Source organism: Salmo salar, chromosome 17, assembly GCF_965601325.2.
Source record: "Salmo salar chromosome 17, fSalSal1, whole genome shotgun sequence".
Taxonomy (NCBI): Eukaryota; Metazoa; Chordata; class Actinopteri; order Salmoniformes; family Salmonidae; genus Salmo; species Salmo salar.
Genome location: NC_138307.1, coordinates 74,409,905 through 74,432,541, shown reverse-complemented (window position 1 = coordinate 74,432,541; position 22,637 = coordinate 74,409,905). Strand labels below are relative to the sequence as shown.

At 44.8% G+C, this 22,637-nt stretch overlaps 1 protein-coding gene across 9 annotated transcripts in view; it reads left to right on the top strand.

Annotated features, from left to right (window-relative positions):
- Positions 1-22,637, top strand: part of abcc9 (ATP-binding cassette, sub-family C (CFTR/MRP), member 9) — an 81,404-nt gene that overhangs the window by 53,543 nt on the left and 5,224 nt on the right. For 5 of the 9 annotated variants that reach the window (XM_082964104.1, XM_082964102.1, XM_045700154.2 and 2 more), the window contains 6 exons: positions 2,386-2,516; positions 5,632-5,710; positions 7,390-7,498; positions 10,025-10,128; positions 10,972-11,105; positions 12,325-12,387. In XM_082964104.1, the coding sequence (XP_082820230.1) occupies positions 2,386-2,516; positions 5,632-5,710; positions 7,390-7,498; positions 10,025-10,128; positions 10,972-11,105; positions 12,325-12,387 (620 nt within the window). The other 4 variants (XM_082964103.1, XM_082964109.1, XM_082964107.1 and 1 more) reach the window with 3 other exon arrangements.

The window sequence follows — 22,637 nt, the reverse complement described above, 5'->3', positions numbered from 1 at the left end:
TGACAAGGTAAAAATCTGTTGTTCTCCCCCTGAACAAGGCAGTTAACCCACTGTTCCTAGACCGTCATTATAAATAAGAATTTGTTCTTAACTGACTTGCCTAGTTAAATAAAAATACATTTAAAAAAGTAAGCACTGATTGAAGCTTCCATTTATCAAGTGTCTTCTCCAACATGTAACAGTGAGGATGGCTCAACATAGTCTACACATCTATAAGGACTATATTTAAAAATCCATGGCAATAGAACAGTCAACCACACATGGCAACAATCTGACAGCATGGTAATGTCTTCAGATTTGCAGTGTGGGGCAGAACGACTTGACACAGACAGTGTTTCTCCTCCCGAATTCCAACATCATTTCTCTAGTGAGTCTCTGTGGAGTTTACAATAGTCCCGTTACGGGTCTCCTTCCAAAGCAGCATCGAAGTTTAAGTAATGTGCTGTTGCCATGGCGATGTTAAAAAAGAAGAGAAGGGGTCATGTCTCTTGGGGGAGGAAGATAAGAGGGCTAGAACTAAGGGAGGAGGAGGGGGGAGAGAGTTGTTGAGGAACAACTAGGAGGTGAGATTGAAGAGGGAGGAGAGGAGAAGGAGGAGCAGGGGGGGAGAGAGTTCTTGTGGAACAACGAGGAGGTGGGATTGAAGAGAGGGAGGAGAGGAGGAGGAGAGGGAGGAGAGCTTCTAGAGGAGGAAGAGATGGATGAGAGGGAGGAGAGAGTCCCCCATCTCTAGAGCCGTGGCCCTGCTAGAGTCCTGTGGTCAAAGAACCCCTGCCAGAGTGGGCTGTCCTCCTACATTGTGACGTAATGGAAAGTTTTGCTCTGATAGCAATACAACGATAATGAGTGGAGCTTGTCCAAGCAACGAGCTGTCATCTTGCCCTGTTTTATCATCCTTCCCTTTGATTCATTTAGTCCTTTTGTTTCCTCTGTGTCCGTTCGAAGCCCTTAAGTCATGAGGAGAAAACCACCAACCCTTATTTTAAGGACTGCATGCATGGTTTTAGCAGTAAAACACAGACTACTTTTGAAGTAACCAAATGCTGCAGTCTAAACAGACCAGAGCCTGGTCACAGTAGGAAGAGTGGTCCTGAGTAGCACTTAGAGCACCACCTTTGACAAAGAGACCTCTGTTTACTGCATCGTCAGTTGTGTGACTGTCCCCAAATTCACTACTGTATGACTGTCCTGGATGTCCTACTGTATGACTGTCCTGGATGTCCTACTGTATGACTGTCCTGGATGTCCTACTGAATGACTGTCCTGGATGTCCTACTGTATGACTGTCCTGGATGTTCTACTGTATGACTGTCCTGGATGTCCTACTGTATGACTGTCCTGGATGTCCTACTGTATGACTGTCCTGGAAGTCCTACTGTATGACTGTCCTGGATGTACTACTGTATGACCGTCCTGGATGTCCTACTGTATGACCGTCCTGGATGTCCTACTGTATGACCGTCCTGGATGTACTACTGTATGACTGTCCTGGATGTTCTACTGTATGACTGTCCTGGATGTCCTACTGTATGACTGTCCTGGATGTCCTACTGTATGACTGTCCTGGATGTCCTACTGTGTGACCGTCCTGGATGTCCTACTGTATGACTGTCCTGGATGTCCTACTGTATGACCGTCCTGGATGTCCTACTGTATGACTGTCCTGGATGTACTACTGTATGACTGTCCTGGATGTCCTACTGTATGACTGTCCTGGATGTCCTACTGTATGACTGTCCTGGATGTCCTACTGTATGACTGTCCTGGATGTACTACTGTATGACTGTCCTGGATGTTCTACTGTATGACTGTCCTGGATGTCCTACTGTATGACTGTCCTGGATGTACTACTGTATGACTGTCCTGGATGTTCTACTGTATGACTGTCCTGGATGTTCTACTGTATGACTGTCCTGGAAGTCCAACTGTATGACTGTCCTGGATGTACTACTGTATGACCGTCCTGGATGTCCTACTGTATGACAATCCTGGAAGTCCTACTGTATGACTGTCCTGGATGTTCTACTGTATGACTGTCCTGGATGTTCTACTGTATGACTGTCCTGGAAGTCCAACTGTATGACTGTCCTGGATGTACTACTGTATGACCGTCCTGGATGTCCTACTGTATGACAATCCTGGAAGTCCTACTGTATGACTGTCCTGGATGTACGACTGTATGACTGTCCTGGATGTACGACTGTATGACTGTCCTGGATGTCCTACTGTATGTATTATTGTGCCGTAGGCTATAACTAGGGCCCAGAGTTTTTCTGTTCCTGCCAAGGAAAAACTGCTAGCCCTAGTTATTGTGTGTGATCACAGTATATAATTACACATCACATTCATGTTTTGTTAATGGTGGACTATATGTGTTCTTTCCAGATACCTCCCAGGTCCCCGAGGACTGGCCCCAGCATGGAGAGATAAAGATCCAGGATCTGTGTGTCCGTTACGACCCCCTTCTGAAGCCTGTCCTCAAACACGTTAATGCCTACATCAACCCTGGACAGAAGGTAAGTAACAGCCCTGTGTCTTAACGCAACTGTGAGACGGCACATTGTTGCTGTAGCTTCAATAAAGATCACATTTAGGGAGCTAAGCAACCCTGGACAGAAGTCACACCCGCTCACAGAGCCCTCCGTTAACGCAACTGTGACTTCACACGTTGTTCCTGACTATATCGCTGAATAATGATCACATTTGAACGCAATGAAAGCAGTGAAAAGCAAGTGGACGTTTACTTTCTGTTTGAATCACAGCCCTGTGCCTAAACTCAACTGTGAGTTGACACATAGTGAAGAAACGTACTAGTTGGTCGCGGCGACTCCGTATGGCATGCGTCTTCCAGCTTTCGGCACACACATGTCCGTTCTCTCAGGGCAGTGTTACTGTACCTCAGCAGACTCCTGCTATCTGACCTGACTGATGAGGCTGCTTCACTTCTGCTGTGAGGAGCCTGAATGCAGATACACAGGTAGAGAGAGATACCCAGTCCAGAGCAGAGAATCAGAGATATAGAGCTACTAGAACTCCTTCTCAGACCGTGTTCTTCAGTCCTGGTCCTAGAGAGACACGGGTTGTGCAGGCTTTTGATCCAGCCCAGTACCAACACACCACAGCGAGGTTGGGTGGCACCTTAATTGAGGAGAACGGGCTGTTGGTAATGGCTGGAGTGGAACAGGTAGAATGGTATCAAATACATCAAACACATGGTTTGATGCTATTCCATTGACTCCATTCCAGACATTATTATGAGCCGTCCTCCCCTCAGCAGCCTCCACTGCAACACACATTATTCAACTGATTGAGTAGTTGAATCAGGTGTGTTAGTTGATGCTGGGCTGGAACAATAGCCAGGACTGAAGTAGGTGTTCTAGTATCTCTCTTTGACTCCGTGCTCTGTAAGCAGGGCTGGATATTAGGTATCTCTCTATATGTGTATGTGTGAGTGCTCTGTAAGCAGGGCTGGATATTAGGTATCTCTCTATCTGTGTATCTGTGAGTGCTCTGTAAGCAGGGCTGGATATTAGGTATCTCTCTATCTGTGTATGTGTGAGTGCTCTGTAAGCAGGGCTGGATATTAGGTATCTCTCTATCTGTGTATCTGTGAGTGCTCTGTAAGCAGGGCTGGATATTAGGTATCTCTCTATCTGTGTATCTGTGAGTGCTCTGTAAGCAGGGCTGGATATTAGGTATGTCTCTATCTGTGTATCTGTGAGTGCTCTGTAAGCAGGGCTGGGTATTAGGTATGTCTCTATCTGTGTATGTGTGAGTGCTCTGTAAGCAGGGCTGGGTATTAGGTATGTCTCTATCTGTGTATGTGTGAGTGCTCTGTAAGCAGGGCTGGATATTAGGTATGTCTCTATCTGTGTATCTGTGAGTGCTCTGTAAGCAGGGCTGGATATTAGGTATCTCTCTATCTGTGTATCTGTGAGTGCTCTGTAAGCAGGGCTGGATATTAGGTATCTCTCTATCTGTGTATCTGTGAGTGCTCTGTAAGCAGGGCTGGATATTAGGTATCTATCTGTGTATCTGTGAGTGCTCTGTAAGCAGGGCTGGATATTATGTATCTCTCTATCTGTGTATCTGTGAGTGCTCTGTAAGCAGGGCTGGATATTAGGTATCTCTCTATCTGTGTATCTGTGAGTACTCTGTAAGCAGGGCTGGATATTAGGTATCTCTCTATCTGTGTATCTGTGAGTGCTCTGTAAGCAGGGCTGGATATTAGGTATCTCTCTATCTGTGTATCTGTGAGTGCTCTGTAAGCAGGGCTGGATATTAGGTATCTCTCTATCTGTGTATCTGTGAGTGCTCTGTAAGCAGGGCTGGATATTATGTATCTCTCTATCTGTGTATCTGTGAGTGCTCTGTAAGCAGGGCTGGATATTAGGTATCTCTCTATCTGTGTATCTGTGAGTGCTCTGTAAGCAGGGCTGGATATTAGGTATCTCTCTATCTGTGTATCTGTGAGTGCTCTGTAAGCAGGGCTGGATATTAGGTATCTCTCTATATGTGTATCTGTGAGTGCTCTGTAAGCAGGGCTGGATATTAGGTATCTCTCTATCTGTGTATCTGTGAGTGCTCTGTAAGCAGGGCTGGATATTAGGTATCTCTCTATCTGTGTATCTGTGAGTGCTCTGTAAGCAGGGCTGGATATTAGGTATCTCTCTAGATGTATCTTTGAGTGTTTTATAAGCAGGGCTGGATATTAGGTATCTCTCTATCTGTATCGGTGAGTGTTTTATAAGCAGGGCTGGATATTAGGTATCTCTCTATCTGTGTATCTGTGAGTGTTTTGTAAGCAGGGCTGGATATTAGGTATCTCTCTATCTGTATCTGTGAGTGCTCTGTAAGCAGGGCTGGATATTAGGTATCTCTCTATCTGTGTATCTGTGAGTGTTTTATAAGCAAGGCTGTTTATTAGGTATCTCTCTATCTGTGTATCTGTGAGTGTTTTATAAGCAGGGCTGGTTAATATGTATCTCTATATCTGTGTATCAGTAACTGTGTCTTATAACCATTCCAGGGCTGGATATTATGTCTGGAAGAGCATGATGAGTTTAGTGTCTCCTGCTGAGCCTCAATTTCTACAACCACCCTGTATTCCCCTTTTAATCTGACTCAGTTTAGGTATCCCATTAATCCTCATATACTCAAACATGTTAAATCTGGGGATATAAACCCTTAGTAGAGAGGCCTGGCTGTGTGTGTGGCTGTGTGTGTGTGGTGTCTTTGACCCAATGAGAGAAAACGTGAGTGTGGAACTGTGTAATTCGGTCCAGATCTAAGAATAGTAATGTACTGTGGTTGAGTGTGAGGCTGACCGCGTGTTTATGGGTAGCTCCATTTTATACAGTAAGTACACTGTAAAAAATACAGTCCTGTTGTTTTTAAGGTCATTTACGTGTTAGTTACTGAAAAAAAGGGACACTATGTTACTGTAAACTTTACAGTAATGTACTGTTAAACTAAAGTTTCTGTAGGACTCTGAGTTTTACCTTGTGAGGAAAAACTCCTAGTCCTGTTCATGAGAGTAGAGGGCCAAGCTGACAGATTGTGTCTCCCACTGGCGTGTAATGACTGTTTAATAACTAATCAATCCCCTCTTTCTCCCTCTCCTCTCTCTAGGTGGGCATCTGTGGACGCACAGGAAGTGGAAAGTCCTCCCTCTCTCTGGCCTTCTTCAATATGGTGGACGTGTTTGAAGGTTAGTCTGTCGCTCCTGTGATTCAGGTGTAGAAGGCCTCTGAAGCTGTGGACAGGAGCCTTGATGCTCAGACCTGGCACTCGTTACACAGCTCCCTCAAAGTGACTGTCTGGTTTTACTTTACAGTAGATTGAAAGAAGTGGTTGTACAAAACCCTCTCACAGTCCTCCTCACAGCCCTCCTTACAGTCCTCCTCACATGCCCTCCTCACAGTCCTCCTCATAGTCCTCCTCATAGTCCTCCTCACAGTCCTCCTCACAGTCCTCCTCACAGGCCCTCCTCACAGTCCTCCTCACAGTCATAGTCCTCCTCACAGTCCTCCTCACAGTCCTCCTCACAGGCCCTCCTCACAGTCCTCCTCACAGTCCTCCTCACATTCCTCCTCATAGTCCTCCTCATAGTCCTCCTCATAGTCCTCATCACAGGCCCTCCGACTCTTTTTCAGTAGGGAAGTGCTAGTGGACATAACATAACTATGGTGACTGCAACCAAACGCTGACACCAAAGGTCAAACTATTTCCTTGACCTTCCTGTCCCAAAGTGCCCTTTCAAAAGTCAGAGGGAGGCTGATGTTATAATATGGTCGTTAGTTTGAGTGGAGCTGTGTTTATTCTCATCTGATAAAGGGAAATAGGTCCTCTGCTGAAATCCATAGCCTCCTTTTAGTTTCCTCTGTTTACACATTACGGCCCTGTGGTCACTGTCATCCTGACATCCTATGATGATGTCATATTTAGTTGTCCTTTGTACACAACTTTCTGCAGGGGGCCTGTTATTGTTAGTATGCATATCTCCAGCCTCTGGTCAAATGTCATAAATAGAATAATCAAAACATAATGTTCTGGATTCATTTTCCTACGTTGAAGATCAGTTTGTCAGAATCCACTGATAAACAATCATAGGATAATATTCAGGTTTTACTCTGTCTGAATAATCTTTGTATTTACACCGCTCCTACTCAGCCAAGTCAGACAAACCTATCTTTCACCAAACCCAACAATACATGCTCTCTTTCCACACGAGCACTGCTGCCGCAGACAAATGTATTTTACTTAACAATGAATTAAGACACATATTTGTTCCCAGTGTCCCCTTATAAAGGCAGAGGGAGCGAGCTTGAACACTACGATGTTGACTGTAGTCGTACTAATAGACTCACCAGTGGACATTCTTGGGAAGATAATGTCCCCAGAAATAGACTAAATAAATAGAGTAGAAACATGAAATATGTTCAGTGAGTAATGATAATAAATGTGATGTTCAGTTTACTTGTGTATTCTCCTACAATATACAGAACAGAATGGCATCAACAACCAGACCATATATGCTTTGATGCTCTCTCTCTCTTTCTGTATCTCTCGCCCTCTCTCTGTCTGTATCGCTCTCTTTCGCTTGCTCTTTATCTCTCTCTGTCTGTATCTCTCTGTCTGTATCTCTCTGTCTGTATCTCTCTCTCTGTTCTCTCGTCTGTATCTGTCTGTCTGTCTGTCTGTCTGTCTGTCTGTCTGTCTGTCTGTCTGTCTGTCTGTCTGTCTGTCTGTCTGTCTGTCTGTCTGTCTGTCTGTCTGTCTGTCTGTCTGTCTGTCTGTCTGTCTGTCTGTCTGTCTGTCTGTCTGTCTGTCTGTCTGTCTGTCTGTCTGTCTGTCTGTCTGTCTGTCTGTCTGTCTGTCTCCTCTCAGGGCAGATCATCATTGATGGTATAGACATCTGTAAGTTGCCCCTTCAGACCCTGAGGTCTCGTCTGTCCATCATCCTCCAGGACCCGGTGCTGTTCAGCGGATCCATCCGGTACGTCGGCTACGTGTAGAACCTTAGAATGTTAGAACACTTACCAGGACACTGTACGTGCAGTGAAGAACCAGGTGTGTGTGTGTCTGTGTGAGAGCCAGCCAGTGTGTGTGTGAGCCAGTGTGTACGTGCAGTGAAGAACCAGGTGTGTGTGTGTGTCTGTGTGAAAGCCAGTCAGTGTGTGTGTGAGCCAGTGTGTACATGCAGTGAAGAACCAGGTGTGTGTGTGTCTGTGTGAGAACCAGTCAGTGTGTGTGTGAGCCAGTGTGTACGTGCAGAACGTTAGAACCAAGATACTGGGTCAGCACCACGTGCTCTGGCCGCTGACAATCACAGACATGCACACAAGAACTCGCCCGGAAGCTGACATAAGAGACATATTATTGCGAGCACACACACACACACACACAGACACACACACACACACACACACACACACACACACACACACACACACACACACACACACACACACACACACACAGAGGCAGTGAAGGATCCAGTGTAACACAAGCAGACAAGGCCAATAAACAGTAACTTCCTCATGTCTCTCAGTGGAGAAATAGATGAGTAGATTATAATCAATGGATAATCAATGGATAATCAATGTATAATCAATGTATAATCAATGTATAATCAATGCCACCTTTGTTTACACACAGCGACTGCCATGAGGACTACAGTGTTGTGGTTTAGGAAGTTGAACAGATAACCGTCTGCCAACACACGGGTAGAAAACAACTTTAGTGTTCTATGATATATTGTTCAGAAGACAATAACAGAACAGTAACAGTGGGCCTAATTCAGTTTACTTTATGAAGTAAAAATGAAGCTATACAAATGTTTGTTTGGTTAAAATATGAAACTCCTCAGCAGATGTCATGAAAGTTCATCCCGCTCCCAGGACATTGGATAGTCTCTCTCTCTCTCTGCTCTCTCTCTCTTCTCTCTCTGCTCTCTCTCTCTCTGCTCTCTCTCTGCTCTCTCTCTCTCTCTGCTCTCTCTCTGCTCTCCTCTCTCTCTCTCTCTGCTCTCTCTCTCTCTGCTCTCTCTCTGCTCTCTCTCTCTCTCTGCTCTCTCTCTGCTCTCCTCTCTCTCTCTCTCTGCTCTCTCGCTCTCTCTCTCTCTCTCGCTCTCTCACTCTCTCTCTCTGCTCTCTCTCTCTCTCTCTCTCTCTAGTGCCACAGCTTGCAGATGTTTGGAGTATTAGCAGATAACTGAGCTGCTGTGTTTGTTATAAAACACAAAGAGCCTGTGGTGTTTATTTAGAAAGACGTTCTCGTCCCGATAAGAAATAACAACCCATCCAATGTGGCAGTAAGTGAGAGGACCGTGCGCTGAGCCAGCCCGTTGCCATGGCGATGTTTCCATGAACAGAGGCCTTGGGTGATTGGTCCTACAATAACACAGTGTCGATGGCAGTTAGAGAGAGACAGCCAGAGCTACTATAGATGCCTCACCATGGTTAACGATTGCCACATCATTAGACCCAGTGGAACAGTTGTAGTACGAGATAGTGTGGCAGTGAGTGAGGATTCCCTCTGGCTGTGTGCTGCGGGAGTTTTAGCTAAGAGGATGGGCCCCAGTCCAAACACTGGGCCATTGCCTGTTATGGTCATCCACAGACAGCAGTGGGTTCTCTCTCTCCTGCCTGGTCTCTCCCTGTCTGTTTGTCTCTCTCTTCCTCTCTTTCTCTCTGTCCCTCTCTGACTCTCTCTCTGTCCCTCTCTCTGTCCCTCTCTCTGTCTCTCTCTGTCTCTCTCTCCGTCTCTCTCTCCGTCTCTCTCTCTGTCTCTCTCTCCGTCTCTCTCTCCGTCTCTCTCTGTCTCTCTCTCTGTCTCTCTCTGTCTCTCTCTCTGTCTCTCTCTCGTCTCTCTCTCGTCTCTCTCTCTGTCTCTCTCTCTCTCCGTCTCTCTCCCCGTCTCTCTCTCCGTCTCTCTCTGTCTCTCTCTGTCTCTCTCTGTATTTCAGAGAGTAGCTGTACTGATGTAATGTCTCCCTGGCAGGTTTAACCTGGACCCAGATAGTACCTGTACTGATGTAATGTCTCCCTGGCAGGTTTAACCTGGACCCAGATAGTACCTGTACTGATGTAATGTCTCCCTGGCAGGTTTAACCTGGACCCAGATAGTACCTGTACTGATGTAATGTCTCCCTGGCAGGTTTAACCTGGACCCAGATAGTACCTGTACTGATGTAATGTCTCCCTGGCAGGTTTAACCTGGACCCAGATAGTACCTGTACTGATGTAATGTCTCCCTGGCAGGTTTAACCTGGACCCAGATAGTACCTGTACTGATGTAATGTCTCCCTGGCAGGTTGAACCTGGACCCAGAGCGTACCTGTACTGATGTAATGTCTCCCTGGCAGGTTTAACCTGGACCCAGATAGTACCTGTACTGATGTAATGTCTCCCTGGCAGGTTTAACCTGGACCCAGAGCGTACCTGTACTGATGTAATGTCTCCCTGGCAGGTTTAACCTGGACCCAGAGCGTACCTGTACTGATGTAATGTCTCCCTGGCAGGTTTAACCTGGACCCAGAGCGTACCTGTACTGATGACAGACTGTGGGAGGCGCTAGAAATCGCCCAGCTGAAGAACATGGTCAAAGCCCTTTCTGGGGGACTGGGTATGTATGTGTCTGCCTACCTGCCTGCCTGCCTGCCTGCCTGCCTGCCTGCCTGCCTGCCTGCCTGCCTGCCTGCCTGCCTGCCTGCCTGCCTGCCTGCCTGTCTGTCTGTCTGTCTGTCTGTCTGTCTGTCTGTCTGTCTGTCTGTCATATCTAGGGCTGTAATACTGGGAATCCAACAACTGGGATTTGGGGAAAGTGTTTGGAATTTGGCAACCTGCAACCACACAATCTGGCAACCTGCAACGACACAATCTGGCCACCTACAACCACACAATCTGGAAACCTGCAACAACACAATCTGGCCACCTGCAACCTCACAATCTGGCAACCTACAACCTCACAATCTGGCCTCCTGCAACCTCACAATCTGGCAGCCTGCAACCACACAATCAGGCAGCCTGCAACCACACAATCACGCAACCTCAAACCACACAATCTGGCCACCACAATCTGGCAACCTGCAACTACACAATCTGGCAGCCTGCAACCGCACAATCTGGCAGCCTCCAACCACACAATCTGGCCACCTCCAACCACACAATCTGGCCACCTCCAACCACACAATCTGGCCACCTGCAACCACACAATCTGGCCACCTCCAACCACACAATCTGGCCACCTCCAACCACACAATCTGGCCACCTCCAACCACACAATCTGGCCACTTCCAACCACACAATCTGGCCACTTCCAACCACACAATCTGGCCACCTCCAACCACACAATCTTTGGGAAAGCATATTGGAGGGAAAAACTAATCAGAGAGTATGCTGCTAAAATGTGAGATTTCAGGAAGACGATTGCCTTAATAACAAGTGTGTGTGTGTGTGTGTGTTCCAGACGCGGTGGTGACAGAGGGAGGGGAGAACTTCAGTGTGGGTCAGAGGCAGTTGTTCTGTCTGGCCAGAGCCTTCGTCAGGAAGAGCTCCATCCTCATTATGGACGAAGCCACTGCATCCATCGACATGGCAACGGTGAGCTCACACACCCTAACAGCCATGTACCCTTCATCACTAGCTCTTTAGTGACATTATGATCAGATGTTTCATTTTCTGCTCTTTTTTTTACAGACAGATCTATGACATTACTTTCACCTCATATGGGTACAAACATAAAGCACAAGTATAATGTCAGATACATTATAAAAACACAAACCAGACATCTTTATATTTGTCCTCCTATTACGTGTTTATTATTTGAGTTGCCAGGGTTACATATGACATTCATTATTGAGCCCTGTACATAGAGGTTTGGTCAATAGCAGAACACATGTCCATGTATTTCAACCAGCCACATACTCTTCATTAGGCCACCAGTTTGGAAATGAAGCACTGATTTCCATTAAAGCCTGAATCCTTAGTTGCTACATCCATTTTTGGACTTATAAATGATATGTAGCCATTGATTCTTAAAGAACATAACTGATAAATGCCTCATGAGCTCAGTTCAACTGTCGTCCCCCATCAGAACCCAAAATATAACCTTGTTTTACTCCAATGTTTGTAAACGATGTAAATGTAAACAAACACTGTATAGCCTCAAAACATGTTTACAACTATAATGTTGATATCATGGATGGTCAGTCCTTGCGTCCACAGCTCTGTCTATGTATTTGAGAGGGATTCCATTCTCCAGCCCCATCCTGAGGCTGGGAGAACACGTTGTTATTGTTTCAATTAAGGATTCTATCTTTAGGGGCAGTTTTGTTGCGATTGTTGTGCAACAGTGAGGGCCGTCACTCTCCTCCAGCCTCTCAGGTTTCAGTCCGGAGGCATGCATAGTTCATAGCTCCAATCCCTGGCAGTTTATATATAAATTACTGGCAGTTTAAATATAGAGTGTGCGACTCTCTTTATTAGTTTTTGTTATAGGGACAAGCAGGCCAACATCAATCTGAGGTCATTACGGTCACAGCCGTAGCATTAACCTTTGACCCTGACAGGTACACTCTATCAAACTACCATCACACTGATGCAGACAGCGAAGAGGGGACAGCACTCACAGTGTAGTGACATTGCTGTGGAGTGTATATGGCTGTATCTAAGACTGTGCTCCAGATGACACACTATTCCCTATAAAGTGCACTAAGAGCCATAGGGCTCTTGTCAAAAGTAGTGCACTATGCAAGGAATAGGGTGCCATTTGGTCCACGACCAAAAGAGCTGACCTACATGTCATTTCTCACCCCTATAGGAGAATGTCTTACAGAAGGTGGTGATGACAGCCTTCGCCGACCGAACAGTCGTCACTATTGCAGTAAGTCTGTAACAGCCTGTAGGTCATTAGGTAGAAAGGTCAGATCTAGAAGTTATTCTCTGTATAGATGTGGAGACTCCTCTCGCTCTGCTCTCTCTCTCTCATGGATCAATCATTGGAGAAAGCATAGAGACTAGGACTAGCTGATTTCTCCTAGCTTTTAGATTTCCTCCTCTCCTTCATCCTATCTTTCCAATGTCTCCTGTTTCATCATACTGTACCTCTGCTTCTCATATCTCCAAATGCTCCTCATATCTCCAAATGCTTCTCACGCCTCCAAATGCATTTACGGACCGATTCAGAGTTGAGATAAGGCGCAACTCGAACATTCCTGTAAATAATTGATCGATGACAGTGGGAGACTGATGAAAATTCAAGTTAAGAGTGCTGCAGATCTCAACTCTGAATCGACACGTTAGCCTCTCGAGACTCAAACAGCTTGTCTGTTGTCCTTCCTTCACCTGTCTTCTTTTCCTTGTTTTCCCTGTCTGTCTGTCCTTGCTCCTCTCCTTCTGTCTTCCCATCTATCCTTTGTTCCTTCTCTCCGTTCTGGCACCCAGCACCTGGTGTCCTCCATCTTGGAGGCTGAACAGGTGCTGGTGTTCTCCGCGGGGCAGCTAGTGGAGTGTGACTCTGCAGTCAACCTGCTAGCACAGCAGGACAGCCTCTTCAGTGTCTTAGTGAGGACTCACAAGTAGGCCCTGTCCCAGCCTGCCTTCCAGGCCTCTACAGCCTCCCGGGTTGGTACTGCATGCTGTCTGAGACCACTGTCAGGGGGTTAAAGAGAGATACTACATCTAATCTGTCTGGGGGTTAAAGAGGGGTACTACATCTAATCTGTCTGGGGGTTAAAGAGGGGTACTACATCTAATCTGTCTGGGGGTAAAGAGATACTACATCTAATCTGTCTGGGGGTTAAAGAGAGGGATACTACATCTAATCTGTCTGGGGGTTAAAGACGGTTACTACATCTAATCTGTCTGGGGGTTAAAGAGGGGTACTACATCTAATCTGTCTGGGGGTAAAGAGATACTACATCTAATCTGTCTGGCGGTTAAAGAGAGGGATACTACATCTAATCTGTTTGAGGGTTAAAGACGGTTACTACATCTAATCTGTCTGGGGGTTAAAGAGATACTACATCTAATCTGTCTGGGGTTTAAAGAGGGGTACTACATCTAATCTGTCTGGGGTTTAAGAGATACTACATCTAATCTGTCTGGGGGTTTAAGAGATACTACATCTAATCTGTCTGCTGGTTAAAGAGAGATACTACACCTAATCTGTCTGGGGGTTAAAGAGAGATACTACATCTAATCTGTCTGGGGGTTAAGGAGGGGTACTACATCTAATCTGTCTGGGGGTTAAAGAGAGATACTACATCTAATCTGTCTGGGGGTTAAGGAGGGGTACTACATCTAATCTGTCTGGGGTTTAAGAGATACTACATCTAATCTGTCTGCTGGTTAAAGAGAGATACTACATCTAATCTGTCTGGGGGTTTAAGAGATACTACATCTAATCTGTCTGCTGGTTAAAGAGAGATACTACATCTAATCTGTCTGGGGGTTAAAGAGAGATACTACATCTAATCTGTCTGGGGGTTAAGGAGGGGTACTACATCTAATCTGTCAGGGGGTTAAAGAGAGATACTACATCTAATCTGTCAGGGGGTTAAAGAGAGATACTACATCTAATCTGTCAGGGGGTTAAAGAGGGATACTACATCTAATATGTCTGAGGGTTAAAGAGGGATACTACATCTAATCTGTCTGGGGGTAAAGAGAGATACTACATCTAATCTGTCTGGGGGTAAAGAGAGATACTACATCTAATCTGTCTGGGGGTTAAAGAGATACTACATCTAATCTGTCTGGGGTTAAGGAGAGATACTACATCTAATCTGTCAGGGGGTTAAAGAGGGGTACTACATCTAATATGTCTGAGGGTTAAAGAGGGATGCTGCATCTAATCTGTCTGGGGGTAAAGAGAGATACTACATCTAATCTGTCTGGGGGTAAAGAGAGATACTACATCTAATCTGTCTGGGGGTTGAAGAGAGATACTACATCTAATCTGTCTGGGGGTTTAAGAGATACTACATCTAATCTGTCTGGGGGTAAAGAGAGGGGTACTACATCTAATCTGTCTGCGGGTTAAAGAGAGATACTACATCTAATCTGTCTGGGGGTTTAAGAGAGATACTACATCTAATCTGTCTGGGGGTTTAAGAGATACTACATCTAATCTGTCTGCTGGTTAAAGAGAGATACTACACCTAATCTGTCTGGGGGTTAAAGAGATACTACATCTAATCTGTTTGAGGGTTAAAGACGGTTACTACATCTAATCTGTCTGGGGGTTAAAGAGATACTACATCTAATCTGTCTGGGGTTTAAAGAGGGGTACTACATCTAATCTGTCTGGGGTTTAAGAGATACTACATCTAATCTGTCTGGGGGTTTAAGAGATACTACATCTAATCTGTCTGCTGGTTAAAGAGAGATACTACACCTAATCTGTCTGGGGGTTAAAGAGAGATACTACATCTAATCTGTCTGGGGGTTAAGGAGGGGTACTACATCTAATCTGTCTGGGGGTTAAAGAGAGATACTACATCTAATCTGTCTGGGGGTTAAGGAGGGGTACTACATCTAATCTGTCTGGGGTTTAAGAGATACTACATCTAATCTGTCTGCTGGTTAAAGAGAGATACTACATCTAATCTGTCTGGGGGTTTAAGAGATACTACATCTAATCTGTCTGCTGGTTAAAGAGAGATACTACATCTAATCTGTCTGGGGGTTAAAGAGAGATACTACATCTAATCTGTCTGGGGGTTAAGGAGGGGTACTACATCTAATCTGTCAGGGGGTTAAAGAGAGATACTACATCTAATCTGTCAGGGGGTTAAAGAGAGATACTACATCTAATCTGTCAGGGGGTTAAAGAGGGATACTACATCTAATATGTCTGAGGGTTAAAGAGGGATACTACATCTAATCTGTCTGGGGGTAAAGAGAGATACTACATCTAATCTGTCTGGGGGTAAAGAGAGATACTACATCTAATCTGTCTGGGGGTTAAAGAGATACTACATCTAATCTGTCTGGGGTTAAGGAGAGATACTACATCTAATCTGTCAGGGGGTTAAAGAGGGGTACTACATCTAATATGTCTGAGGGTTAAAGAGGGATGCTGCATCTAATCTGTCTGGGGGTAAAGAGAGATACTACATCTAATCTGTCTGGGGGTAAAGAGAGATACTACATCTAATCTGTCTGGGGGTTGAAGAGAGATACTACATCTAATCTGTCTGGGGGTTTAAGAGATACTACATCTAATCTGTCTGGGGGTAAAGAGAGGGGTACTACATCTAATCTGTCTGCGGGTTAAAGAGAGATACTACATCTAATCTGTCTGGGGGTTTAAGAGAGATACTACATCTAATCTGTCTGGGGGTTTAAGAGATACTACATCTAATCTGTCTGCTGGTTAAAGAGAGATACTACACCTAATCTGTCTGGGGGTTAAAGAGATACTACATCTAGTCTGTCTGCGGGTTTAAGGAGGGGTACTACATCTAATCTGTCAGGGGGTTAAAGAGAGATACTACATCTAATCTGTCTGCTGGTTAAAGAGAGATACTACATCTAATCTGTCTGGGGGTTAAGGAGGGGTACTACATCTAATCTGTCAGGGGGTTAAAGAGAGATACTACATCTAATCTGTCAGGGGGTTAAAGAGAGATACTACATCTAATCTGTCAGGGGGTTAAAGAGGGATACTACATCTAATATGTCTGAGGGTTAAAGAGGGATACTACATCTAATCTGTCTGGGGGTAAAGAGAGATACTACATCTAATCTGTCTGGGGGTTAAGGAGGGGTACTACAGCTAATCTGTCAGGGGGTTAAAGAGGAGTACTACATCTAATCTGTCTGAGGGTTAAAGAGGGATACTACATCTAATCTGTCTGGGGGTAAAGAGAGATACTACATCTAATCTGTCTGGGGGTAAAGAGAGATACTACATCTAATCTGTCTGGGGTTAAAGAGGGGTACTACATCTAATATGTCTGAGGGTTAAAGAGGGATAGTACATCTAATCTGTCTGGGGTTGAAGAGAGATACAACATCTAATCTGTCTGCGGGTTTAAGAGAGATACTACATCTAATCTGTCAGGGGGTTAAAGAGAGATACTACATCTAATCTGTCTGGGGGTTAAAGAGAGATACTACATCTAATCTGTCTGGGGGTTAAAGAGAGATACTACATCTAATCTGTCTGGGGGTTAAAGAGAGATACTACATCTAATCTGTCTGGGGGTTTAAGAGATACTACATCTAATCTGTCTGGGGGTTTAAGATATACTACATCTAATCTGTCTGGGGGTAAAGAGAGGGGTACTACATCTAATCTGTCTGGGGTTAAAGAGATACTACATCTAATCTGTCTGGGGGTAAAGAGAGGGGTACTACATCTAATCTGTCAGGGGGTTAAAGAGATACTACATGCAATCTGTCTGGGGGTAAAGAGAGGGGTACTACATCTAATCTGTCTGGGGGTTTAAGAGATACTACATGTAATCTGTCTGGGGGTAAAGAGAGATACTACATCTAATCTGTCTGGGGGTTAAGGAGGGGTACTACATCTAATCTGTCAGGGGGTTAAAGAGAGATACTACATCTAATCTGTCAGGGGGTTAAAGAGAGATACTACATCTAATCTGTCAGGGGGTTAAAGAGGGATACTACATCTAATATGTCTGAGGGTTAAAGAGGGATACTACATCTAATCTGTCTGGGGGTAAAGAGAGATACTACATCTAATCTGTCTGGGGGTTAAGGAGGGGTACTACAGCTAATCTGTCAGGGGGTTAAAGAGGAGTACTACATCTAATATGTCTGAGGGTTAAAGAGGGATACTACATCTAATCTGTCTGGGGGTAAAGAGAGATACTACATCTAATCTGTCTGGGGGTAAAGAGAGATACTACATCTAATCTGTCTGGGGTTAAAGAGGGGTACTACATCTAATATGTCTGAGGGTTAAAGAGGGATAGTACATCTAATCTGTCTGGGGTTGAAGAGAGATACAACATCTAATCTGTCTGCGGGTTTAAGAGAGATACTACATCTAATCTGTCAGGGGGTTAAAGAGAGATACTACATCTAATCTGTCTGGGGGTTAAAGAGAGATACTACATCTAATCTGTCTGGGGGTTAAAGAGAGATACTACATCTAATCTGTCTGGGGGTTAAAGAGAGATACTACATCTAATCTGTCTGGGGGTTTAAGAGATACTACATCTAATCTGTCTGGGGGTTTAAGATATACTACATCTAATCTGTCTGGGGTAAAGAGAGGGGTACTACATCTAATCTGTCTGGGGTTAAAGAGATACTACATCTAATCTGTCTGGGGGTAAAGAGAGGGGTACTACATCTAATCTGTCAGGGGGTTAAAGAGATACTACATGCAATCTGTCTGGGGGTAAAGAGAGGGGTACTACATCTAATCTGTCTGGGGGTTTAAGAGATACTACATCTAATCTGTCTGGGGGTTAAAGAGATACTACATCTAATCTGTCTGGGGGTTAAAGAGAGATACTATATCGAATCTCTGGGCGTTAAAGAGAGATACTACATCTAATCTGTCAGGGGGTTAAAGAGGGTTACTACATCTAATATGTCTGGGGGTAAAGAGAGGGGTACTACATCTAATCTGTCTGAGGTTAATGAGGGATACTACATCTAGTCTGTCTGGGGGTAAAGAGAGGGGTACTACATCTAATCTGTCAGGGGGTTAAGGAGGGGTACTACATCTAATCTGGCTGGGGTTAAGGAGGGGTACTACATCTAATTTGTCTGGGGGTTAAGGAGGGGTACTACATCTAATCTGTCTGGGGGTTAAGGAGGGGTGCTACATCTAATCTGGCTGGGGTTAAGGAGGGGTACTACATCTAATCTGTCTGGGGGTTCAAGAGGGATACTACATCTCGTCTGTCTGGGGGTTAAAGAGATACTACATCTAATCTGTCTGGGGGTTTAAGAGATACTACATCTAATCTGTCTGGGGGTTAAAGAGGGGTACTACATCTAGTCTGTCTGGGGGTTAAGGAGGGGTACTACATCTAGTCTGTCTGAGGGTTAAAGAGGGGTACTACATCTAATCTGTCTGGGGGTTAAAGAGGGGTACTACATCTAATCTGTCTGCTGGTTAAAGAGGGGTACTACATCTAATCTGTCTGGGGGTTAAAGAGGGGTACTACATGTAATCTGTCTGGGGTTAAGGAGGGGTACTACATCTAATCTGTCTGGGGGTTAAGGAGGGGTACTACATCTAATCTGTCTGGGGTTAAGGAGGGGTACTACATCTAATCTGTCTGGGGTTAAGGAGGGGTACTACATCTAATCTGTCTGGGGGTTAAGGAGGGGTACTACATCTAATCTGTCTGGGGGTTAAGGAGGGGTACTACATCTAATCTGTCTGGGGTTAAAGAGGGGTACTACATCTAATCTGTCTGGGGTTAAAGAGGGGTACTACATCTAATCTGTCTGGGGGTTAAGGAGGGGTACTACATCTAATCTGTCTGGGGGTTAAGGAGGGGTGCTACATCTAATCTGTCTGCGGGTTAAAGAGAGATACTACATCTAATCTGTCTGGGGGTTTAAGAGAGATACTACATCTAATCTGTCTGGGGGTTTAAGAGATACTACATCTAATCTGTCTGCTGGTTAAAGAGAGATACTACACCTAATCTGTCTGGGGGTTAAAGAGATACTACATCTAATCTGTCTGCGGGTTTAAGAGAGATACTACATCTAATCTGTCAGGGGGTTAAAGAGAGATACTACATCTAATCTGTCTGCTGGTTAAAGAGAGATACTACATCTAATCTGTCTGGGGGTTAAGGAGGGGTACTACATCTAATCTGTCAGGGGGTTAAAGAGAGATACTACATCTAATCTGTCAGGGGGTTAAAGAGAGATACTACATCTAATCTGTCAGGGGGTTAAAGAGGGATACTACATCTAATATGTCTGAGGGTTAAAGAGGGATACTACATCTAATCTGTCTGGGGGTAAAGAGAGATACTACATCTAATCTGTCTGGGGGTTAAGGAGGGGTACTACAGCTAATCTGTCAGGGGGTTAAAGAGGAGTACTACATCTAATCTGTCTGAGGGTTAAAGAGGGATACTACATCTAATCTGTCTGGGGGTAAAGAGAGATACTACATCTAATCTGTCTGGGGGTAAAGAGAGATACTACATCTAATCTGTCTGGGGTTAAAGAGGGGTACTACATCTAATATGTCTGAGGGTTAAAGAGGGATAGTACATCTAATCTGTCTGGGGTTGAAGAGAGATACAACATCTAATCTGTCTGCGGGTTTAAGAGAGATACTACATCTAATCTGTCAGGGGGTTAAAGAGAGATACTACATCTAATCTGTCTGGGGGTTAAAGAGAGATACTACATCTAATCTGTCTGGGGGTTAAAGAGAGATACTACATCTAATCTGTCTGGGGGTTAAAGAGAGATACTACATCTAATCTGTCTGGGGGTTTAAGAGATACTACATCTAATCTGTCTGGGGGTTTAAGATATACTACATCTAATCTGTCTGGGGGTAAAGAGAGGGGTACTACATCTAATCTGTCTGGGGTTAAAGAGATACTACATCTAATCTGTCTGGGGGTAAAGAGAGGGGTACTACATCTAATCTGTCAGGGGGTTAAAGAGATACTACATGCAATCTGTCTGGGGGTAAAGAGAGGGGTACTACATCTAATCTGTCTGGGGGTTTAAGAGATACTACATGTAATCTGTCTGGGGGTAAAGAGAGATACTACATCTAATCTGTCTGGGGGTTAAGGAGGGGTACTACATCTAATCTGTCAGGGGGTTAAAGAGAGATACTACATCTAATCTGTCAGGGGGTTAAAGAGAGATACTACATCTAATCTGTCAGGGGGTTAAAGAGGGATACTACATCTAATATGTCTGAGGGTTAAAGAGGGATACTACATCTAATCTGTCTGGGGGTAAAGAGAGATACTACATCTAATCTGTCTGGGGGTTAAGGAGGGGTACTACAGCTAATCTGTCAGGGGGTTAAAGAGGAGTACTACATCTAATATGTCTGAGGGTTAAAGAGGGATACTACATCTAATCTGTCTGGGGGTAAAGAGAGATACTACATCTAATCTGTCTGGGGGTAAAGAGAGATACTACATCTAATCTGTCTGGGGTTAAAGAGGGGTACTACATCTAATATGTCTGAGGGTTAAAGAGGGATAGTACATCTAATCTGTCTGGGGTTGAAGAGAGATACAACATCTAATCTGTCTGCGGGTTTAAGAGAGATACTACATCTAATCTGTCAGGGGGTTAAAGAGAGATACTACATCTAATCTGTCTGGGGGTTTAGAGATATACTACATCTAATCTGTCTGGGGGTTAAAGAGAGGGGTACTACATCTAATCTGTCTGGGGTTAAGAGAGATACTACATCTAATCTGTCTGGGGGTTAAAGAGAGGGGTACTACATCTAATCTGTCAGGGGGTTTAAGAGATACTACATGCTAATCTGTCTGGGGGTAAAGAGAGGGGTACTACATCTAATCTGTCTGGGGGTTTAAGAGATACTACATGTAATCTGTCTGGGGGTAAAGAGAGGGGTACTACATCTAATCTGTCTGGGGGTTAAAGAGATACTACATGCTAATCTGTCTGGGGGTAAAGAGAGGGGTACTACATCTAATCTGTCTGGGGGTTTAAGAGATACTACATCTAATCTGTCTGGGGGTTAAAGAGAGATACTACATCTAATCTGTCTGAGGGTTAAAGAGAGATACTACATCTAATCTGTCTGGGTGTTAAAGAGAGATACTTCATCTAATCTGTCAGGGGGTTAAAGAGGGTTACTACATCTAATATGTCTGGGGGTAAAGAGAGGGGTACTACATCTAATCTGTCTGAGGTTAAGGAGGGATACTACATCTAGTCTGTCTGGGGGTAAAGAGAGGGGTACTACATCTAATCTGTCAGGGGGTTAAGGAGGGGTACTACATCTAATCTGGCTGGGGTTAAGGAGGGGTACTACATCTAATTTGTCTGGGGGTTAAGGAGGGGTACTACATCTAATCTGTCTGGGGGTTAAGGAGGGGTGCTACATCTAATCTGGCTGGGGTTAAGGAGGGGTACTACATCTAATCTGTCTGGGGGTTCAAGAGGGATACTACATCTCGTCTGTCTGGGGGTTAAAGAGATACTACATCTAATCTGTCTGGGGGGGTTAAAGGGGGAGGGGGTACTACATCTAGTCTGTCTGGGGGTTAAGGAGGGGTACTACATCTAATCTGTCTGAGGGTTAAAGAGGGGTACTACATCTAATCTGTCTGGGGGTTAAAGAGGGGTACTACATCTAATCTGTCTGCTGGTTAAAGAGGGGTACTACATCTAATCTGTCTGGGGGTTAAAGAGGGGTACTACATGTAATCTGTCTGGGGTTAAGGAGGGGTACTACATCTAATCTGTCTGGGGGTTAAGGAGGGGTACTACATCTAATCTGTCTGGGGTTAAGGAGGGGTACTACATCTAATCTGTCTGGGGTTAAGGAGGGGTACTACATCTAATCTGTCTGGGGGTTAAGGAGGGGTACTACATCTAATCTGTCTGGGGGTTAAGGAGGGGTACTACATCTAATCTGTCTGGGGGTTAAGGAGGGGTACTACATCTAATCTGTCTGGGGGTTAAGGAGGGGTGCTACATCTAATCTGGCTGGGGTTAAGGAGGGGTACTACATCTAATCTGTCTGGGGGTTCAAGAGGGATACTACATCTCGTCTGTCTGGGGGTTAAAGAGATACTACATCTAATCTGTCTGCTGGTTAAAGAGGGGTACTACATCTAATCTGTCTGGGGGTTAAAGAGGGGTACTACATGTAATCTGTCTGGGGTTAAGGAGGGGTACTACATCTAATCTGTCTGGGGTTAAGGAGGGGTACTACATCTAATCTGTCTGGGGTTAAGGAGGGGTACTACATCTAATCTGTCTGGGGGTTAAGGAGGGGTACTACATCTAATCTGTCTGGGGGTTAAGGAGGGGTACTACATCTAATCTGTCTGGGGTTAAAGAGGGGTACTACATCTAATCTGTCTGGGGTTAAAGAGGGGTACTACATCTAATCTGTCTGGGGGTTAAAGAGGGGTACTACATCTAATCTGTCTGGGGGTTAAA